Source organism: Balaenoptera borealis (genome assembly GCF_965194805.1).
Source record: "Balaenoptera borealis genome assembly, chromosome: 1".
NCBI lineage: Eukaryota > Metazoa > Chordata > Mammalia > Artiodactyla > Balaenopteridae > Balaenoptera > Balaenoptera borealis.
Window position 1 is genome coordinate 46,490,572 of NC_138860.1, and position 17,816 is coordinate 46,508,387.

Genomic DNA, 17,816 nt, shown 5'->3' on the forward strand with positions numbered 1-17,816 from the left:
CCCCTGCATTGGCAGGCAGATTCTCAACCACTGCACCACCAGGGAAGCCCCCTAAATAATTTTTTAATGCATTTTTGCTACTTGCTTTTCTTTGACACCAATAACTTCTTAGAAAACTGCTTGCCCAGTTGTGGTGCAAAAGTAAACTGCAGCTCGGCACCATGATCATTTTTGATTTAGAGTAGTCCACGCTAAGTTTCACTGTAAGTATTAAACCATCTAGCAGTCCTTGCTTCCTTATACTAATGGTACTTTTGCATATATCTTGAGAGAGACAGAACAGAGATTTCTCTTAGTATGGAGAGGAGAGTTGAAAGGTAAATCAAACTATGCCCTGTAGACATTCAATAAATACAAAGGATGAATCAAGGAATAGCAGGTTTAAATCGCTACAGATTCACTCAATTTTGCTTCTTACCAATTTAAGGAAGAAAAAAGGAATTCCTGGACATTTCTGAGAAAGATCATATCTCAAAACTCAAGGCCTCTCAGAATGACTCCAATTTTCAGCATGAAGCTCTGAGTTTAGTTTTTTAAAATCAATCCTATATAACCTAAAGAATAGATATGAATTGCATTTATGGTTGTCCAAATATTAGTTGGACCAAAGAAATATTTAGCAGTGGTAAAAAGTCAGGAAAATGATTCATAAGAATCCAACTTCCAATTTTGGTTATGTAAACTATGGTGAAGATTATATTAAGCTGAACACATATATTAAAAAGGAACATTTTAATTTGGGGAGGCTTAATGTTTAGATGATACATAGGATAGCATATTCACAAAATTCAGAAGGATGAACTTTAGGTAAGAGAGCAGAAATAGGAAAGTTTGGTTCAGAGAAGATGCAAAATTCCCTTAGAAATTTGTAACTGGGCACGTATCACAGATTTTATAACAGCTCGTTTTTGAATATAAATGTATTCAATATATAGTGGGAACACTGTTTATGCTGAATCTACAATGCTCCTTCATCCAAGGAAAGTTCTATCCAATAAATGATCAAGTTATAAACTTTGCTTTTGTTGTGCTAAACACATCACAGTCTACATCCTGGATGCAAAGTAAGAAGGGAAGTAGAATTTCAGATGGGAACAATGAATTTCAGTTTTGAGTAACAAGAGGTAGAATTTCAATTATGGAAACACACCAGAAAGAGATTAGATCATTTAAAACACCTTGTCAGGGTCTGTGACTGTTGTTTAAAAAGATAACTTACAATTCAGGTCTCAATTTTTACAGACTTCCTCTGACTACTAAGCAAATATTTTTATTGCCAAAAAGCTAGTGGAGGAGAAATAATCCAGAGAAGGAAAAGATCTTCACCATTACAGTAGGAACAAAATATTGCTTTTTATGCTTCTCTTTACTGAAAACAAAATGTTACTGGCAAGTTGAACAGCTTTTGAACCAATATGTGAAACCTGGTAATTATTCCTAGATGATGTTTTCAATCTAAAAAGTCATGCATAAGCTAAAATTTCACTAAAAGTAAAAAAAAAAAAAAAAACATTATACTCAAACGAGAATGTAAGCATAGCCAAGGAACACTATAGATTAAACTATTATTTTAGTTCATTACCCATTTCTATTTTTCACATTGGTAATATATGCTGGTCTTTTAATGGTGCATTAGAAGATTATATAATGATTTTCAGGAGAGGTCCACCTCAGAGAAGAGTCTGCAACTGAAATACGGATGAATTTAAGACCTCTTTCACTATCTTCCATTGACTGATAGGTATATAACCTAGGAATTCAGGAAGAAATGCTCAAGGGCCACGAAAAGTAAAAAAGAAGTAAAAATTAAAATGGAAAACATTTCAAAGGTAAAACTGGCCCATGATGCCTTAACCATAGTCGTGATATGTTCTGAATTTAGAATTTAACTCTTCCTCAGAATAAGGTTTTCAAATTATAATTCTCAGATGTATAACTTTAGTATTTAAAATTCACTCCCTGCAGTGATAAATTTAAATTCTCTAAGCATGTAAGCCTTTAATGATTACCATATTGAACCCTTCATTCAGTTAATTCGCATATGGCACTCTGAGATCATAAGTATGGGTTAAATTTCCACATGAATCAACTTTGTGTCTTACTGTCACTGTAAAATCCACACACTTTTAGAGAAGCAACCCGGAGACTCTGCTTTGGAGTCAGACAGACGTGGGCTGGAATTCTAACACTACTGCTATTAGCCTTGCAAACCTGGGTAAGTTACTCAAGCATGAGCCTCAATTTCCTTATCTGTAAAATGCAAATATTACCTGTCTCATGGTCACTTCCCTGAGGTAAGGTATTGATTGCAACATGTTTGCGACATTTGTAAACGACTCAGAGCAGCGTTGGGTATGTAGTAGACAGGTACTAAGGACCTCCTTGCTTGCAGTCTGAGGTCCGAGCAGGGCATCGGGTGCAGACAATACACAGTGATAGATAGCAACGCTCTGTTTCTAGGCAAAGGCTCTTACCAGTCTCTACCTGACTTGCCACACTTTAATGAATGATCAACGGTAGCCCAGGATCCTGGGAAGCTCTGTTATACATTAAATATTCTCCTAGCCACATTGTGGTGTGGGGATGTTTGTTTTAACTCTAACCATCCCCTTGCAAGAAAAGCTTTGTAACAGAAACCAGAATATCGTTACTCTAAATCATGAGGCAATATTTCCCTTGAAACATGGAGTTATTTTACTTCTTACCTTTTCAATTTTTTCATCCAGCATTCTGAAGAATTCTTGTTGGCTTTCAGAGATGTGCATGCTGAAAAACAAAGAGTAGTTAAGTGCATATTTCAGTGTTTTCTTAAACCTAGCTCCCTCAGATGAAAAATGCTGAGTCCCTAAACTTTGGGGCAGTCATTTATTTCTTGCAGACTTTTCCACTGAAGTACTCTGAAGTCACACTAAGGATAAATGTCATTACAGTAATCCTGCAAATGTGTTTCATAATAGTCTATCAGTTCCTATGATTTAAGGAACGTAATTCCCTTTCAACGTACACGTTATTTATAGTGGTGTTACTGGCAGGTGTGTGCCCAATTTTTGCCTTGTAATTAAAACAAAAAGCACAGGCAAGCAGTACATGGCATATTTCAACCCTGTGTGTAACCATAAAAAGAAAATATATCCTAGTTATTACATTAAAATGTGTATTTTACACAGGCTGTCAGCATCAGCATGGTATTCAGCTGACTGTATAGGTGTGGGCTGGCAGCAAACAAGCCGAGAACTTGACCTGAATATCTCCTGTACTGGTGACAGCAAATGCACCTCTTTGGAACTGAAATCCACTGGAACGTGAGAGTAAGTGAGCAGGCATGTCTGAGTAGCCCTTGCCCTGTGTGTTTACCTGTTCTTTGCTATTTAACGGCATACTTAATGAGACGGACGTGGTTAGTGAGGACAAAACTAAGAAGGTAAGGAGAGCAGAGAGGATTCACGGACAGGAGGGAAAGGACCTTGAATGGAAGGGTGACTTTTGTATTCTCAAACCCCGATGCACTAACTGAGCTCTTTCAGATAAACTCCGTTATCCCTAGAGGTGCAGCAGACCCTGCCAGGTGGAGCAAACACCCACCACGAGATCCTCGTTACCTGTGTGTTGTCTTAGAGATGGTGTAACCAGACAGTAAGCGTGGGGCTTACTCTGCTATTCTTCGTGCGTTCCTTTCAGAGAGAAGCCCTAAATCTCTTCCACAGGGACAGAGACAGAACTTTCACTCTGATGAAGTAAATTACCCCCTATCGACTGACTCCCGCCTAGGTAAACAGGGATGCCCTCCTCTCACATGGAAACTATCAACACAGTGGCATTAACAATAGTTCTTACCTTCCAGGGTACACACTGCACTGTGAGAAACAGTCCCTAGGTAACAACTTGATTCTTAAACACCTTCTGATGGACAAGTTGATGATTGTGAGTGAGGGGAGGAGACGGAAAAGCATGCTGGGCTGGCTTTACTGTCTTTCTTCAAGATTTAGGAAGGGATAATTGGATCGTTTCTCATTTAGTTTATAAAGTATGAACACTTGATGCTAAGATTAATTAGATCTAAAAATCTTTTATAAAAGCCTGTAGGTTGGGATTTAACTACCACAGCTTAACAATTTCGGCTATTCCTATTTCTCTCTAATTACTAAAAGTCCACCTTGGAAAACACAACGCTTCCCTGGAACATTTCTTTTTTATTGAGGTATAGTTGATTTGCAATATTATATTAGTTTCGGGTGTACAACATAGTGACTCAATATTTTTATAGATTATCCTCCATTTATACCCTGGAGCATTCTTGTGGCTCCCAGCTGGTCCCGGCAAAGCTCTTGTGAGTTAACCCTGCCGTCAGAGCCTCTTCTTTCTGTGACTTGTCAGTTTCCTGAGACTAGGGTGATGATGCTATTGAATCTTAATGACAAGTAATCAAACGAAGGAAAGATGGACAAAATAAGCTCTAGAGCTGAAAGATACACGGCTCCCATTTTAAGTGACTTAAAAAAAGAAGCTTCCAAACAATGAACAGCTAAACTGTGAAAGTATAAGAAGGCAAGGTCTTAATTCCCAAACACTTCACCTGCAAAAATGAAATTCCATTACTCCTGACAAATCTTAGCCTAAACACGGTTATTTCTTCATGATCATCATTACTATTTTTCAATTGCACCTCAGGGAAGTGGCGTAATCCTAATCCTCACAGCAGGACACACCCTGGCTAGTAGTTCATGGCTCACTTTTATTTAGCTATTTTTTAAAATAATAGTATAATAAGCACCCATGAAACCAAAACAAAAAAACAAAGATGCGATTTTTATTTATTTATTTTTTAACATCTTTATTGGAGTATAATTGCTTTGCAATGGTGTGTTAGTTTCTGCTTTATAACAAAGTGAATCAGCTATACATGTACATATATCCCCATATCTCATCCCTCTTGCATCTCCCTTCCACCCTCCCTATCCCACCCCTCTAGGTGGTCACAAAGCACCGAGCTGATCTCCCTGTGCTATGCAGCTGCTTCCCACTAGCTATCTATTTGACATTTGGTAGTGTATATATGTCCATGCCACTCTCACTTCGTCCCAGCTTCCCCTACCCCGTGTCCTCAAGTCCATTCTCTAGTAGGTCTGGTCTTTATTCCCATCTTGCCCCTAGGTTCTTCATGACCTTTTTTTTTTAGATTCCATATATATGTGTTAGCATACGGTATTTGTTTTTCTCTTTCTGACTTACTTCACTCTGAATGACAGACTCTAGGTCCATCCACCTCACTACAAATAACTAAATTCCGTTTCTTCTTATGGCTGAGTAATATTCCATTGTATATATGTGCCACATCTTCTTTATCCATTCATCTGTCGATGGACACTTAGGTTGCTTCCATGTCCTGGCTATTGTAAATAGATCTGCAGTGAACATTGTGGCACATGACTCTTTTTGAATTATGGTTTTTTCAGGGTATATGTCCAGTAGTGGGATCGCTGGGTCGTATGGTAGTTCTATTTTTAGTTTTTTAAGGAACCTCCATACTGTTCTCCATAGTGGCTGTATCAATTTACATTCCCACCAACAGTGCAGGAGGGTTCCCTTTTCTCCACACCCTCTCCAGCATTTATTGTTTGTAGATTTTTTGATGATGGCCATTCTGACTGGTGTGAGGTGATACCTCATTGTAGTTTTGATTTGCATTTCTCTAATGATTAGTGATGTTGAGCATCCTTTCATGTGTTTGTTGGCAATCTGTATATCTTCTTTGGAGAAACATCTGTTTAGGTCTTCTGCCCATTTTTGGATCAGGTTGTTTGTTTTTTTTTTTTTGATACTGAGCTGCATGAGCTGCTCATAAATTTTGGAGATTAATCCTTTGTCAGTTGCTTCATTTGCAAATATTTTCTCCCATTCTGAGGGTTGTCTTTTCGTCTTGTTTATGTTTTCCTTTGCTGTGCAAAAGCTTTTAAGTTTCATTAGGTCCCATTTGTTTATTTTTGTTTTTATTTCCATTTCTCTAGGAGGTGGGTCAAAAAGGATCTTGCTGTGATTTATATCATAGAGTGTTCTGCCTATGTTTTCCTCTAAAAGTTTTTATAGTGTCTGGCCTTACATTTAAGTCTTTAATCCATTTTGAGTTTATTTTTGTGTATGGTGCTAGGAGGTGTTCTAATTTCATTCTTTTACATGTAGCTATCCAGTTTTCCCAGCACCACTTATTGAAGAGGCTGTCTTTTCTCCATTGTATATTCTTGCCTCCTTTATCAAAAATAAGGTGACCATAGGTGCGTTGGTTTACCTCTGCGCTTTCTATCCTGTTCCATTGATCTATATTTCTGTTTTTGTGCCAGTACCATACTGTCTTGATGACTGTAGCTTTGTAGTATAGCCTGAAGTCCGGGAGCCTGATTCCTCCAGCTCTGTTTTTCTTTCTCAAGATTACTTTGGCTATTTGGGGTCTTTTGTGTTTCCATACAAATTGTGAAATTTTTTGTTCTAGTTCTGTGAAAAATGCCATTGGTAGTTTGATAGGGATTGCACTGAATCTGTTGATTGCTTTGGGTAGTATATGTAACCACCAAGCACCTTAACAAGATAAATCCCCACCCCCCAAAAACCTCAAACAAGATAAATCCCCACCCCAAAATCCTTTTTCAGATGTCTATATGGCCCACTCCCTCCCTTTACACAAGTCTCTAAAATGTCACTTACTCAGAGATGTTTTCCCTGAGCCACCCTATCATATTTAGCAAACTGCCCCCTGCCTCCTAATTTGTTTTATATATAACATCCAGGGGAGGAATTTATTTAGTAGGAGGAATGGGGAAAGTGTGTCTACTCCATCTAGTCCGGAAATGGAAGTGGAAGTCCGTCACCACGTAAAAAAATTATTTATTCAGGTGAAGTTAACATAACATACAATTAACCATTTCAAAGTGAACAATTCAGCGACATTTAGTTCATTCAAAATGTACAACCATCACTTCTATCTAGTTCCAAAGAATTTCCATTAGTCTAAAGTAAAACCCTTTACCTACTAAGCAGTTTCTGAATCAACAATGTTGATTCTTCTAATCCAAGAACATGGTATATCTCTCCATCTGTTTATATCATCTTCAATTTCTTTTCTTTTTTTTTTTTAACTTTGGGTTTATTTATTTATTTATTTATTTATTTATTTATGGCTGTGTTGGGTCTTCGTTTCTGTGCGAGGGCTTTCTCTAGTTGCAACAAGTGGGGGCCACTCTTCATCGCGGTGCGCGGGCCTCTCATTATCGCGGCCTCTCTTGTTGCGGAGCACAGGCTCCAGACGCGCAGGCTCAGTATATCATCTTTAATTTCTTTCATCAGTGTCTTAAAGTTTTCTGCATACAGGTCTTTTGTCTCCTTAGGTTTATTCCTAGGTATTTTATTCTTTTTGTTGCAATGGTAAATGGGAGTGTTTTCTTAATTTCTCTTTCAGATTTTTCATCATTAGTGTATAGGAATGCAAGAGATTTCTGTGCATTAATTTTGTATCCTACTACTTTACCAAATTCATTGATTAGCTCTAGTAGTTTTCTGGTAGCATCTTTAGGATTGTCTATGTATAGTATCATGTCATCTGTAAACAGTGACAGCTTTACTTCTTCTTTTCCGATTTGGATTCCTTTTATTTCTTTTTCTTCTCTGATTGCTGTGGCTAACACTTCCAAAACTATGTTGAATAATAGTGGTGAGAGTGGGCAACCTTGTCTTGTTCCTGATCTTAGAGGAAATGGTTTCAGTTTTTCACCATTGAGAACGATGTTGGCCATGTTGTGGGTTTGTCATATATGGCCTTTATTATGTTGAGGTTAAGTTCCCTCTACAAAGCTGCGATCTTAACAACAACCTAGAGGTTACTTACGTCCCACCCATGTGTGTTTCTCCCAACTCAAGGGAACCATCATGCCCCCGCTTTCCTTTTACATAGCTTTACTCTCTCTATGTGCTTAAAAAGTAGATGATTTATTTTAGTTGTTTTTAACTTTATAGAGTGAATTATGCTCTGTGTAATGTTTCAGGACTTACTCTTTGTTCTAGTGTTATATTGCTAGGGTCCATCCAGCATTGTGCATTGCTGCAGTGCATTCGTTTTAACTGCTAATATTCCACTGTGTGAATACAGTGTAGTTCATCTATCCAATTTCCTGTCAAAGGGCATTTGGGTGGTTTCTAATTGTTAAGGTGTTCTTACCAAGTGTCAGACACTGTGATAAGAACTGGGCATACATTATTTCATTTAAGCCCCAGCCCTATAAGACAGGATTTTTCACCTCCATTTTTCTTGGAGAAAACTGAAGCTCACAGACATAACGTCACTGGCCTGAGATTACAAAGTCAGTAAGAATGTGCTCTACGTGGTGCATCAAATGAAGGTGTGAGCATTATCTGCCTTCATTATTAATAAATCTGCCATTATCAGGTATGGGATTGTCCGTCCACTCATGGGGAAAAAAGCCTCATCTTATTTTATACAGCTGCATGATAAATAATAATTTCCTGGATACTATATTATGTCAACGAGTAGAAAAAGTAAAACCCTTCTCTTAGCCCTCTAGAAAAATTTCTTAGTTGAATTCCGGAAACCCAATGATCTGACTCACAGTTTAAAATACACACACACACACACACACACACACACACACACACACACGAGCATTATGCTGTGTGAAAAACAGGGGATTTTCTTCATAATTTTAATGTAAACACATGAGCCAATTTAATCAACTTCTCTGAAAGCTTCAGCACATGCCAGTCTGCAAAGCATGCTATTTCAATGTGTCAAAGTTAAATAAGTATTTGCTTTAAAGGAAAAAAGATATTCTCAATAGTCTTTTTCTAGAAGCATTTAAAAGGAGCATATATCTAATGGCTTGGATGAAAAGATGATTTGGTAGTGTTATCAGGTATCTGTTGTCCCCAGAGGCAGATAAAATTAGTGTAGATAAAAGTGATTACAAGTGAAGTGGATTAGGTAGGTTGTGATTATAGCATGACATTTACCTGAGGGTGAAAAAAATCGGTTGTCCCATTATACTGACACTGTAAATGATAAATGGATTTTAAAATGTCCAGTTTTCTTTGGAAGTAAAAACTTCAATCCCTGAGCTCATTCACCACCCCCTGAAGAGCCCTAAACACCATATCACAGTGGCCAAGGCTGCAGCAATTCCAGACACTCAGCCAGGTTAAAGTGATTATGTTATTTTTGTCTCAACCTCCTGGGAAGAACCACAGAACACAACTTTTTCCACTTACGATATTGATTTACATATATGTCATAGTTAAATTTATTTGGGGATGGTGGTGACTGTGTCAGATGTACTCGTGTGATCAGCACCCTTAGGGAATTTGTTCATATTTAGGCAGAACAACACAAAAGAGATTTGCAGCCTCTGGGATTACAGCTTCTTTGAAGAAAGGGCAGGTAGCTTCAAAGTCACACAAGTGCATTTTATCACCAAGGTAGACTCAGTTTTAGAACAATATAGAAACTACTCATTATTCTTTTTAGCATTTTAATTGTGAAATACTTAACACATAAAAAAGGAAACATATAATGTTATTTGTACATTTTCAAATAATAATAATTAAAGGAACACGCATGTAACCACCACTCAGATTAAGAGATAGAACCTCTGGTCCCATTGTCTTCTATCCAGTAGAAAGAACCACTATTCTGAATTTAATGCCTTTTCATTTCCTTGCTTGCCTTTATTGTTTTACCAAGTACATATATATAATATATGGCTTAGCTCTGCCTGCTTTTGCACTTTATATGCATGAAACTGTACATAGGCAGGTACTACCACTTACCTTACTGGTACAACCTTACATTTCATGAGATTCCTCTATCTTGATCTGGGTAGCTATTGGTCATTCATTTTCACTGATATGTAGCATTCCCATCATAAGAATATACCACATTTTTGTTATCCATTACATGTCTGATGGACATTCGGGATTTATTTCCAAGAGCTTTTTTTTTTTTTTTGGCCATGTCACCGCCATGAGGCACGCAGGATCTTAGTTCCCCGACCAGGGATGGAACCCATGCCATGTGCAGTGTAAGCGTGGAGTCTTAACCACTGGTCTGCCAGGGAAGTCCTATATCTTCAAGAGCTTTAAGAGCTCACGTAAACAGTGCTGCTATGGACATTTCAAAATATGCCTGCTGGCACACATGCACAAGTTTCTCTAGCGTATACACCTGAGAGTGGAGTTGTTTTCCAAAGTAATTGTACCAGTTTATATCCCTACATTCTGGTAAACATTTTAGTATCATTAGACTTCTAAATTTTTGCCAATCTTATGGTGTGAAATGGTATTTTTTTCATATGCATTAGCTATTCATGTTTCCTCTTCAGTCAAGTGGTTATTTATGTCTTTAGCCTGCTTTTCTATGAGTTCTGTCTTTTACTTATTGATTCATAGAATTACTTGATATATTCTGGAAACCCAACTACTGTTAATTATACGTATTATAAATATATTCCATCATTTTGTGGCCTTTTACTCTCCTATAGTATATTTTGATAAACAGAAGTTCTTAATTTTAATGTAGTCACAAAAATTAATCATTTTTCTTAAGATTTGCATCCTTTGTGACTTATTCAAAGTTTTTCCCTACCCCATGGTTATAAAGATATTCCCCTTCATTTTCTTCTAACTGATGTGAAGTGTCAGCTCTGTCATATATTGTGGGTCTGTTTTGGGTCTCTCTATTTTGTTCCATTAGACTAAATCACACTGTCTCAATTACTGAGGCTTATCATAAGTCTTGGTTATCTGGCAGGCAAAATGGAGCTCACTCTAAAAACATTTTTAGCTTTAAAAACAATATAGGAAAATAGGAACTAGAACTTACTTTGCTCTAGGTTGATGAACTAATCCCGGAATCTCTTTATTAGTTTTAAGTCTTACATTTGAACTGGCACTTTTTTCCTGAAACACATAAACACACATGTAAAAGACAAGATGAGAATCAGCTATTAAACAAGAGCATAAATTTTCATCAACAAAATGTTAGATGTTGATGTTTGGGAGCCTCTGAGGTTGGGGAGGACAAAAGTCCTTACAAAGATGTCACACAGTACAAGTAGAACTGCCAAATATTTTAACAGGGAACATTGTCATGAAAAGAGGAATTAACTTTTATAACAGCTATGGCTCCTTTTAGAAAATAACGTGTGAGTAATGTTTGATTTTTAGGTGGAGTTACTGAAAACAGTAAGAGAATCAAAGAACAGAAGATTCTAGTGAAAAAGAACAGAAGTAGTACAACCACGGCCATTGTTTGCTTGCCCACGTTAAGTGACTTTTGTGCATTTTATTTGTGAAAGACAACTGCAGTTACTGACACATAAAGTTTGCATAAGGCCCTAGCAGCGACAGGGACAAGAACATGACTAAAAATAGCTAATATTTTCCATGTATAATGAATATTGAGATTGAATTCAATTAAATTAATGAAACTCAATACTAGCCTGTATTCCAGAAATACTTCTTTGGCTTTTAGCCTGATCTGATTTCTTATTCCCAGTAAACCAGCCGCATAGGAAAGAAATACTCTCAAATCTTAAAATACAAGTATATCAGTAAGCACACTGTCTCAATAATACTACTGCTTTGTGTTTTTACATTATCTTTAAAAAAATATTTAAGGTGCTTTAAAATTTGCTCTCTAAATATACCCCCGAAAATGAAAGGAAGGACTATTCTAAACCTACTTAACAGGTTACTATATACACTCAAGCAACCTGAGGTGTGGCAATAATTAAAGACCTGGGGTAGGTAGGGGGGCAAGGAATAAAAAGTCCTGTGGGCCGACCCGCCATTCTCACCATAGGCAGAGTGATGTGGGATGGCACATAAACAGATGGTCCCCAAATGAGCTCTTTCAAGAGCTCATTATTTCTCCTAGGATAGCAGAAGCCATGTAAATCAGTGAAACTGCAACGACTTACATGCCTGGTTGTTTGCTATTTACCACCAAACATAAGCATATCTGTACAACGTCAGTCCTCCAAAATAGAAGGTAATTTTGTTTGTGACCTTCCAGGAGAAGAAACAATCATTACAGTTCTTTTGCAGTCTAGCTTACCTTCTTTACCTCACACTAAACTCGAGAATGTTTTCATGAACATTTAAAAAGTATAAAATATATACTTTTCCCTCTGCTGATGTAGTCAGTGAACAACAGATGAACTACCTTATTTTTTTACAAAGAAGGTGGGAGAACAATTAGAAAACTTTAATGCACTAAGTCCAGGAGGGCGGGACCCACATCCCTTCTTTGCAACTGGGACCACAGTGCCTGGCTAGGGGCCTGGCACTCCATGGGAGGCACTCATCGAATATTGGTAGAACAAATAAATGATGTCAGCACATAATTAACTTTTCTAAACATAGATAAAAATAGCTCAACTGTAGTCTCTCTGCAGGACTGAAGATGTAGGTTCCCTCCAAATGAGTCATTTTCTCCCTTAAACTTTATGTGTGCTTGGACTAAGCACTGAAAATGGATGTATTTGATGTGACAGAACCTTATACTTTTTCTCTATTCACATAATTTCCTAAACTCTTTGAACTTAAAATGATGCATCATAATTTTAAATATTGCTAAGGCAGGAAAGAGACTTCTAATTCAAATAATGCAAAGACATATAATTGTATTCTGTTTCTATTCAATTTATTAAACTATACCCTTCATAACTATACTGTCTCACCAAATCTTCCTTAAAAACACATTGTGTGGTTGCTAAAAAAGAAGGAACCGCCCCAAACAGAGACTCAATAGATGGGTAGGACACTTTAGGACATCAGGCACAGACGTGCCCTTCCAGGAAGTGAGAGTACCCAAGGTGAGGCAGAGGTGGGGGGGGTGAGGGCATGGGGGATGAGGAGGAAGCAGCTGGAGATTTCCTGGCTACAAATATATATATAACTACATAGAGATTTCTATCTATTTTGTACTTATAATGTATTTGTTTTTACAAATTACCACTTATCAAGAACAGTAACAATTCACCACATGTTATTCTAACTGGTTGCATATATCAACTCATTTTAATGTTCACAAGTATATATATATTAATTTACTTTTATGCCCACATACCTCTCTGAGATAGGTATCGTTATTTTCCCCATTTTATAAATGAGGAAGCTGAGGCATGGAGAGGTGAAACACTTACTGGGATTCTACAAGTAATAAGTAATAGCGTTGGGATTTGAATCCATGCAGAATGCCCCCAGAGTTCATGCTATTAGCCACTAGGCCAGCAGTCCTCAAAGTTTTAGTATCAAGACCTCTTACCTATATTCTGCAAATTTTGATACATTTCATCACACAATATGAAAAAAATCAGATTTGTTAAAATCAGCATCAATCTCATGAGAAAAATCTTTCCTTTTTTTAATTTTAATTTTTATTTTTGGCTGCGCTGCGCAGCATGCAGGATCTTAGTTCCCCAACCAGGGATCGAACCCGCGCCCCCTGCATTGGAAGTGCAGAGTCTTAACCACTGGACAGCCAGGGAAGTCCCTCATGAGAAAAGTCTTGACAAAAGGTGTCAAGCTCATGGTGGTGGATACAAGTTTTCCAAGATTCTAATTTTGGTTTAACATTCGAATTTTATGACCAGCAACAAACACGGACAATTGTTTTCTGTGGAATAATGGGCTCTCTTCGGTCATTTTTGAGAAACTGTTTGCCAAATACCCAAGTCTGAATACCCATAATTTGTCTGTCAGGCACTTTTTTTCTACAGTAGAGATGGTGTCCCACAAAAAACAGCTGCAAGTTCAGCTTGCAACTCAATCAATTGCAGAAGTGCTTTTCCTTGAGATAACGATCTTATTCAAAAATAAAAAGATATGCATCGAAGGCCTAAGAGTTAAAAAATTCAACAATTTCTACTGCTTCATTAAGGGCATTCTTTTTTTTTTAAGAACCAATTTTATTTATTTATAGTTGCGTTGGGTGTTCGTTGCTGCCCACGGGCTTTCTTTAGTTGTGGCGAGCGGGCTCCTCATTGCGGTGGCTTCTCTTGTTGCGGAGCATGGGCTCTAGGGCATGTGGACTTCAGTAGTTGTGGCTCGCAGGCTCTAGAGCACAGGCTCAATAGTTGTGGTGCACGGGCTTCAGTAGCTGTGGCTCGCAGGGTGTAGAGCACAAGCTCAGTAGTTGTGGCACACAGGCTTAGTTGCTCCGTGGCATGTGGGATCTTCCTGGACCAGGGATTGAACCCGTGTCCCCTGCACTGGCAGGCAGATTCTTAACCACTGCGCCACCAGGGAAGTCCCCATCAAGGGCATTCTTAAGTGAAAATAGAATATATTCTTCCACTGTGCTTGGTGGTGGTGACTACTACTAATAACTACTATTAGTACTACTACTAATAGTACTACTATGATTACTAATAAGGTGTGGTGCCAATGCCTGGATTTGTGCTAAGGCACAGGCAGTTTTACCCACCATTGCTTTTGTACCATCAGTACAAATGTCAACAGCTATCTGCCTTGAAAAAGGCAAATAGCTTCTTTATTATTAGGAAAATGACTGTGAAGACTCCCTGAGAATATCTCAGGAACCTCCAGGGGTCTGCAGGCCACACCTGAACTATACATAGTGCCTTTCTATTTCTTTTGCATAGAAAAGAACTTTCAATTATTTAATTGTGGTATACGCTTTAAGAAAAAATATTTAACTGCCTTATTGTGATAAAATCTATATTCCATACAATTCCCGCATTATAAATGATTAAATGATTTTAGTAAATTTATAGAGCTGTGCAATTATCACCACAATCCAGTTTTAGAACAGTTAGATCAGCCCCAAAAGTTTCGTCATACCCATTTGTTCTCATCTGTAGTCCCTGGCAACCATAGATCTGCTTTCTGTCTCTACAAATTTGCTTTGTCTAGATTCACATAAATGGAATCATACAATATATAGCCTTTTGCATCTGGCATTTTTCACTTAGCATAATGTTTTCAAGGTTCATCTATACTTCAGCATATTTCAGTGTTTCATTTATTTTAATTGCTAGATAATATTCCAATGTATGGATATACTGTATTTTGTTTATCCATGCATAACCTGATGAACATATGGACTGTTTCCAGTTTGTGGCTATTATGAATAATGCTGCTATGAACATTCATATACAAGTCTTTGTGTGAACATACATTTTCATTTCCTTGGGTAGACTCTAAGGAGTGGAACTGCTAGATTATATGATAAGTTTATATTTGACTATTTAAGATGTCACCAAACTGTTTTCCAAAGTGGCTGTGTCATTTTACATTCCCACCAGCAGTGCATGATGGTTCCAGTTTCTCTACCTCCCTGCCAACACTTGGTATTGTCTCTTCAATTACAGTCATTCAAGTGGGTGTCTCATTGTGGGCTTTATTTATTTTACAAATTTTATTTATTTGGATTTGTTCTTATATGTCTTTCTATCAGAACACCTAGCACCTTGCTACATGGGAGCATTTATATGCTTACTGGTTCGCTGTATTTACATCAAGAAGTCAGTTTTATATTTGCTTACAAACACCAATTAACTTCTGCTTTGGGTTTGTTTGTTGGGGAAGGAGAAGTTTAAGGAGACCTGTCTTTAAAAAAAGAAACAACAAGCAAACAAACAAAACCAAGAAAGGCCAGAGGAAGGATGAGACTGATGGGAGTCTCCGACGGAGCAGATCCAACAGGGAAGGCTGAGAGCCATGCCACATTTGGGGTGCTCCAGGAATAGGAACAGAGAATTAAATTGGGAGATGACGGAAGAGGTAACTAAAATATTATTTCCCTTGGCAAGAAAAAACTATTTTAATGGCATTTGACACTCATAAAATAAGTACCTAAAATAAACTGGGACCAAGTGGGATTAAGATGAAGCCATTGAAAGGGCCCTCAGCAGGCAGTTGGTAGAGCTGTGTGTTTATGATCCATCCATATTGGTATCAGAATCATCTAGGATGCTTGTTAAAATACAGATTCCAAGGCCCTACACAATACCTCCTAAGTGTCAGACTCTGGGATTGTGCCCAGGAATCTGCATTTTAAACAAGAGTCCTAGGTGACTCTTAACTCAAAGTTTGAGGACTTTTATTTCAGAGAAAAGGTACCTTTGTGCTTAGAATTCTCCCTCTTGGTCTTCCACAGAGCAGTTTTCAAACTGAGCCCTGGTGTTCTGCAGAGCTGCCTCAGGGGTCAACAGCAAGGCCTCTCAGAGCAGCAATCCCTTGAACTGTACATTCAGGGGTTTTCAAATGATGCTGGAAAAAAGCATCCACTTCTCAAAAATGTTTGCAAACTAATGTCAGGTAGTGACATGTGTATTTAAACAGCAAATCAAACAACTTCTCCTTTGCTTGGAATTTTATTTCTTTATGAACAGAACACACTCGTCAGTGTCTAGAGTAAACTTATCATTCTCTTCTTAGCTTCTCTCATGTTGAAGACAGTCAAACCGAAATATATTTATTCTGCTGCTTCCAATCTCGAGGGGCATCTCCCAAAGGGAAAGTCAGAATACCAAGAAAAACTGACAGCTTCTTTACAAAGTCTTCTTGAACTTCAGCTCCTTAATTCTGAAGGAAGCAACACAACGCATTCAGGGAGTTGAAGAAAGTACCCCACTCCCTGTTGGTGAGGGAAGGAGCTTCTTTCCTCCTATCACTTCTCTGCCTGTGTTGTCCCACTGAGTCCGGGTCCTGGGAGGTTCCCAGAGTTGGTCTGGGTTGGAAGTGTGAGGAGGAATTTCATTTTCTTTTTTCTGTGCCCAACGGCAGGAAGTTCTGTCTTACAAAGAAATCTCAGGGGCCAGATGGATGGAGGAAGCTGGAGGCCTAGAGAAAAACAGTGGGAGTTGGAGTACTAGCTTCTGGGACTGCTAATGAGGGGCCGACACAGATAAAAGATACAAAAGCACTAAGTACGAACTCTCAGTGGGTTTCCCTCTATACAAAGACTCTGTGTGTGTGTGCATTTTAACCACTGCATTTCAGAAAGTACCTGAAAACTAGAAAAGGTAAATACTTTAACTAGAATTAGGAGATTTTTGGGGGGTACACACACATTTAAAAGTAAGAACATGTTCAGCTATAACATAAATAATGAGTAATCATTCCAGCTTCTGGGGAGTGTCCCATACGATATACTCTCTGAGAAAACAATCTCATTTGATGTTTTACAAATTTGTGTGATTTCATAAGAAGTATTAACACGAGTAGGACACCACCTCCTTCAACTATAAAGGAATAGTATCCTCTCTCTTCTGAGTGATGGTGATTAGCTGAGTGACATTTATTCTACCAGAATTTCTGGATGTTAGCAAATGGCAACGCCCAAGCTACGCAATACAACTGTTGACTTGGGCCCACCGTTATCATAATTACGTGAGGTCAATGTAATTATAATTACCTGTCCATGGAGATTATTAGAATTATTAGTATTTTGTTAGAATTATTTAGTAGTGATGAAATTGGCATGGAAAGTCTCAGCTTTATGGAAATTCTTTCTATAAATTAAAATATAACCATGTACCTCATTCTATATCAAGTAAATGTTAAGTGGAGCAAATCAGTTTTAAAGCACCAAATATTATTCACATAGTTGTTTCACAAGGTATATTGGAAATATTTAAAATAATCTTTAAAAAGCAAACAGAGTTTTAAGAAATTGCTCAGAACAGATTTCATTGTTTACCAACAAACCTAGAACCAAGTCTCTAAGTTACTATGTCAGGAATTAAAAGAAACTATCATTCACAGAAAGATAGACAAGATGAAAAGGCAGA

At 37.8% G+C, this 17,816-nt stretch overlaps 1 protein-coding gene across 2 annotated transcripts in view; it reads right to left on the reverse strand.

Annotated features, from left to right (window-relative positions):
- Positions 1 to 17,816, reverse strand: part of LOC309633416 (uncharacterized protein C1orf21) — a 227,737-nt gene that overhangs the window by 19,335 nt on the left and 190,586 nt on the right. For both annotated transcript variants that reach the window (XM_082402262.1, XM_082402263.1), the window contains exons 4-5: positions 10,877 to 10,953; positions 2,706 to 2,766 (exon numbers count right to left, since the gene is read on the reverse strand). In XM_082402262.1, coding sequence (XP_082258388.1) covers positions 2,706 to 2,766; positions 10,877 to 10,953 — 138 coding nt within the window. The remainder of the gene's footprint in view (positions 1 to 2,705; positions 2,767 to 10,876; positions 10,954 to 17,816) is intronic.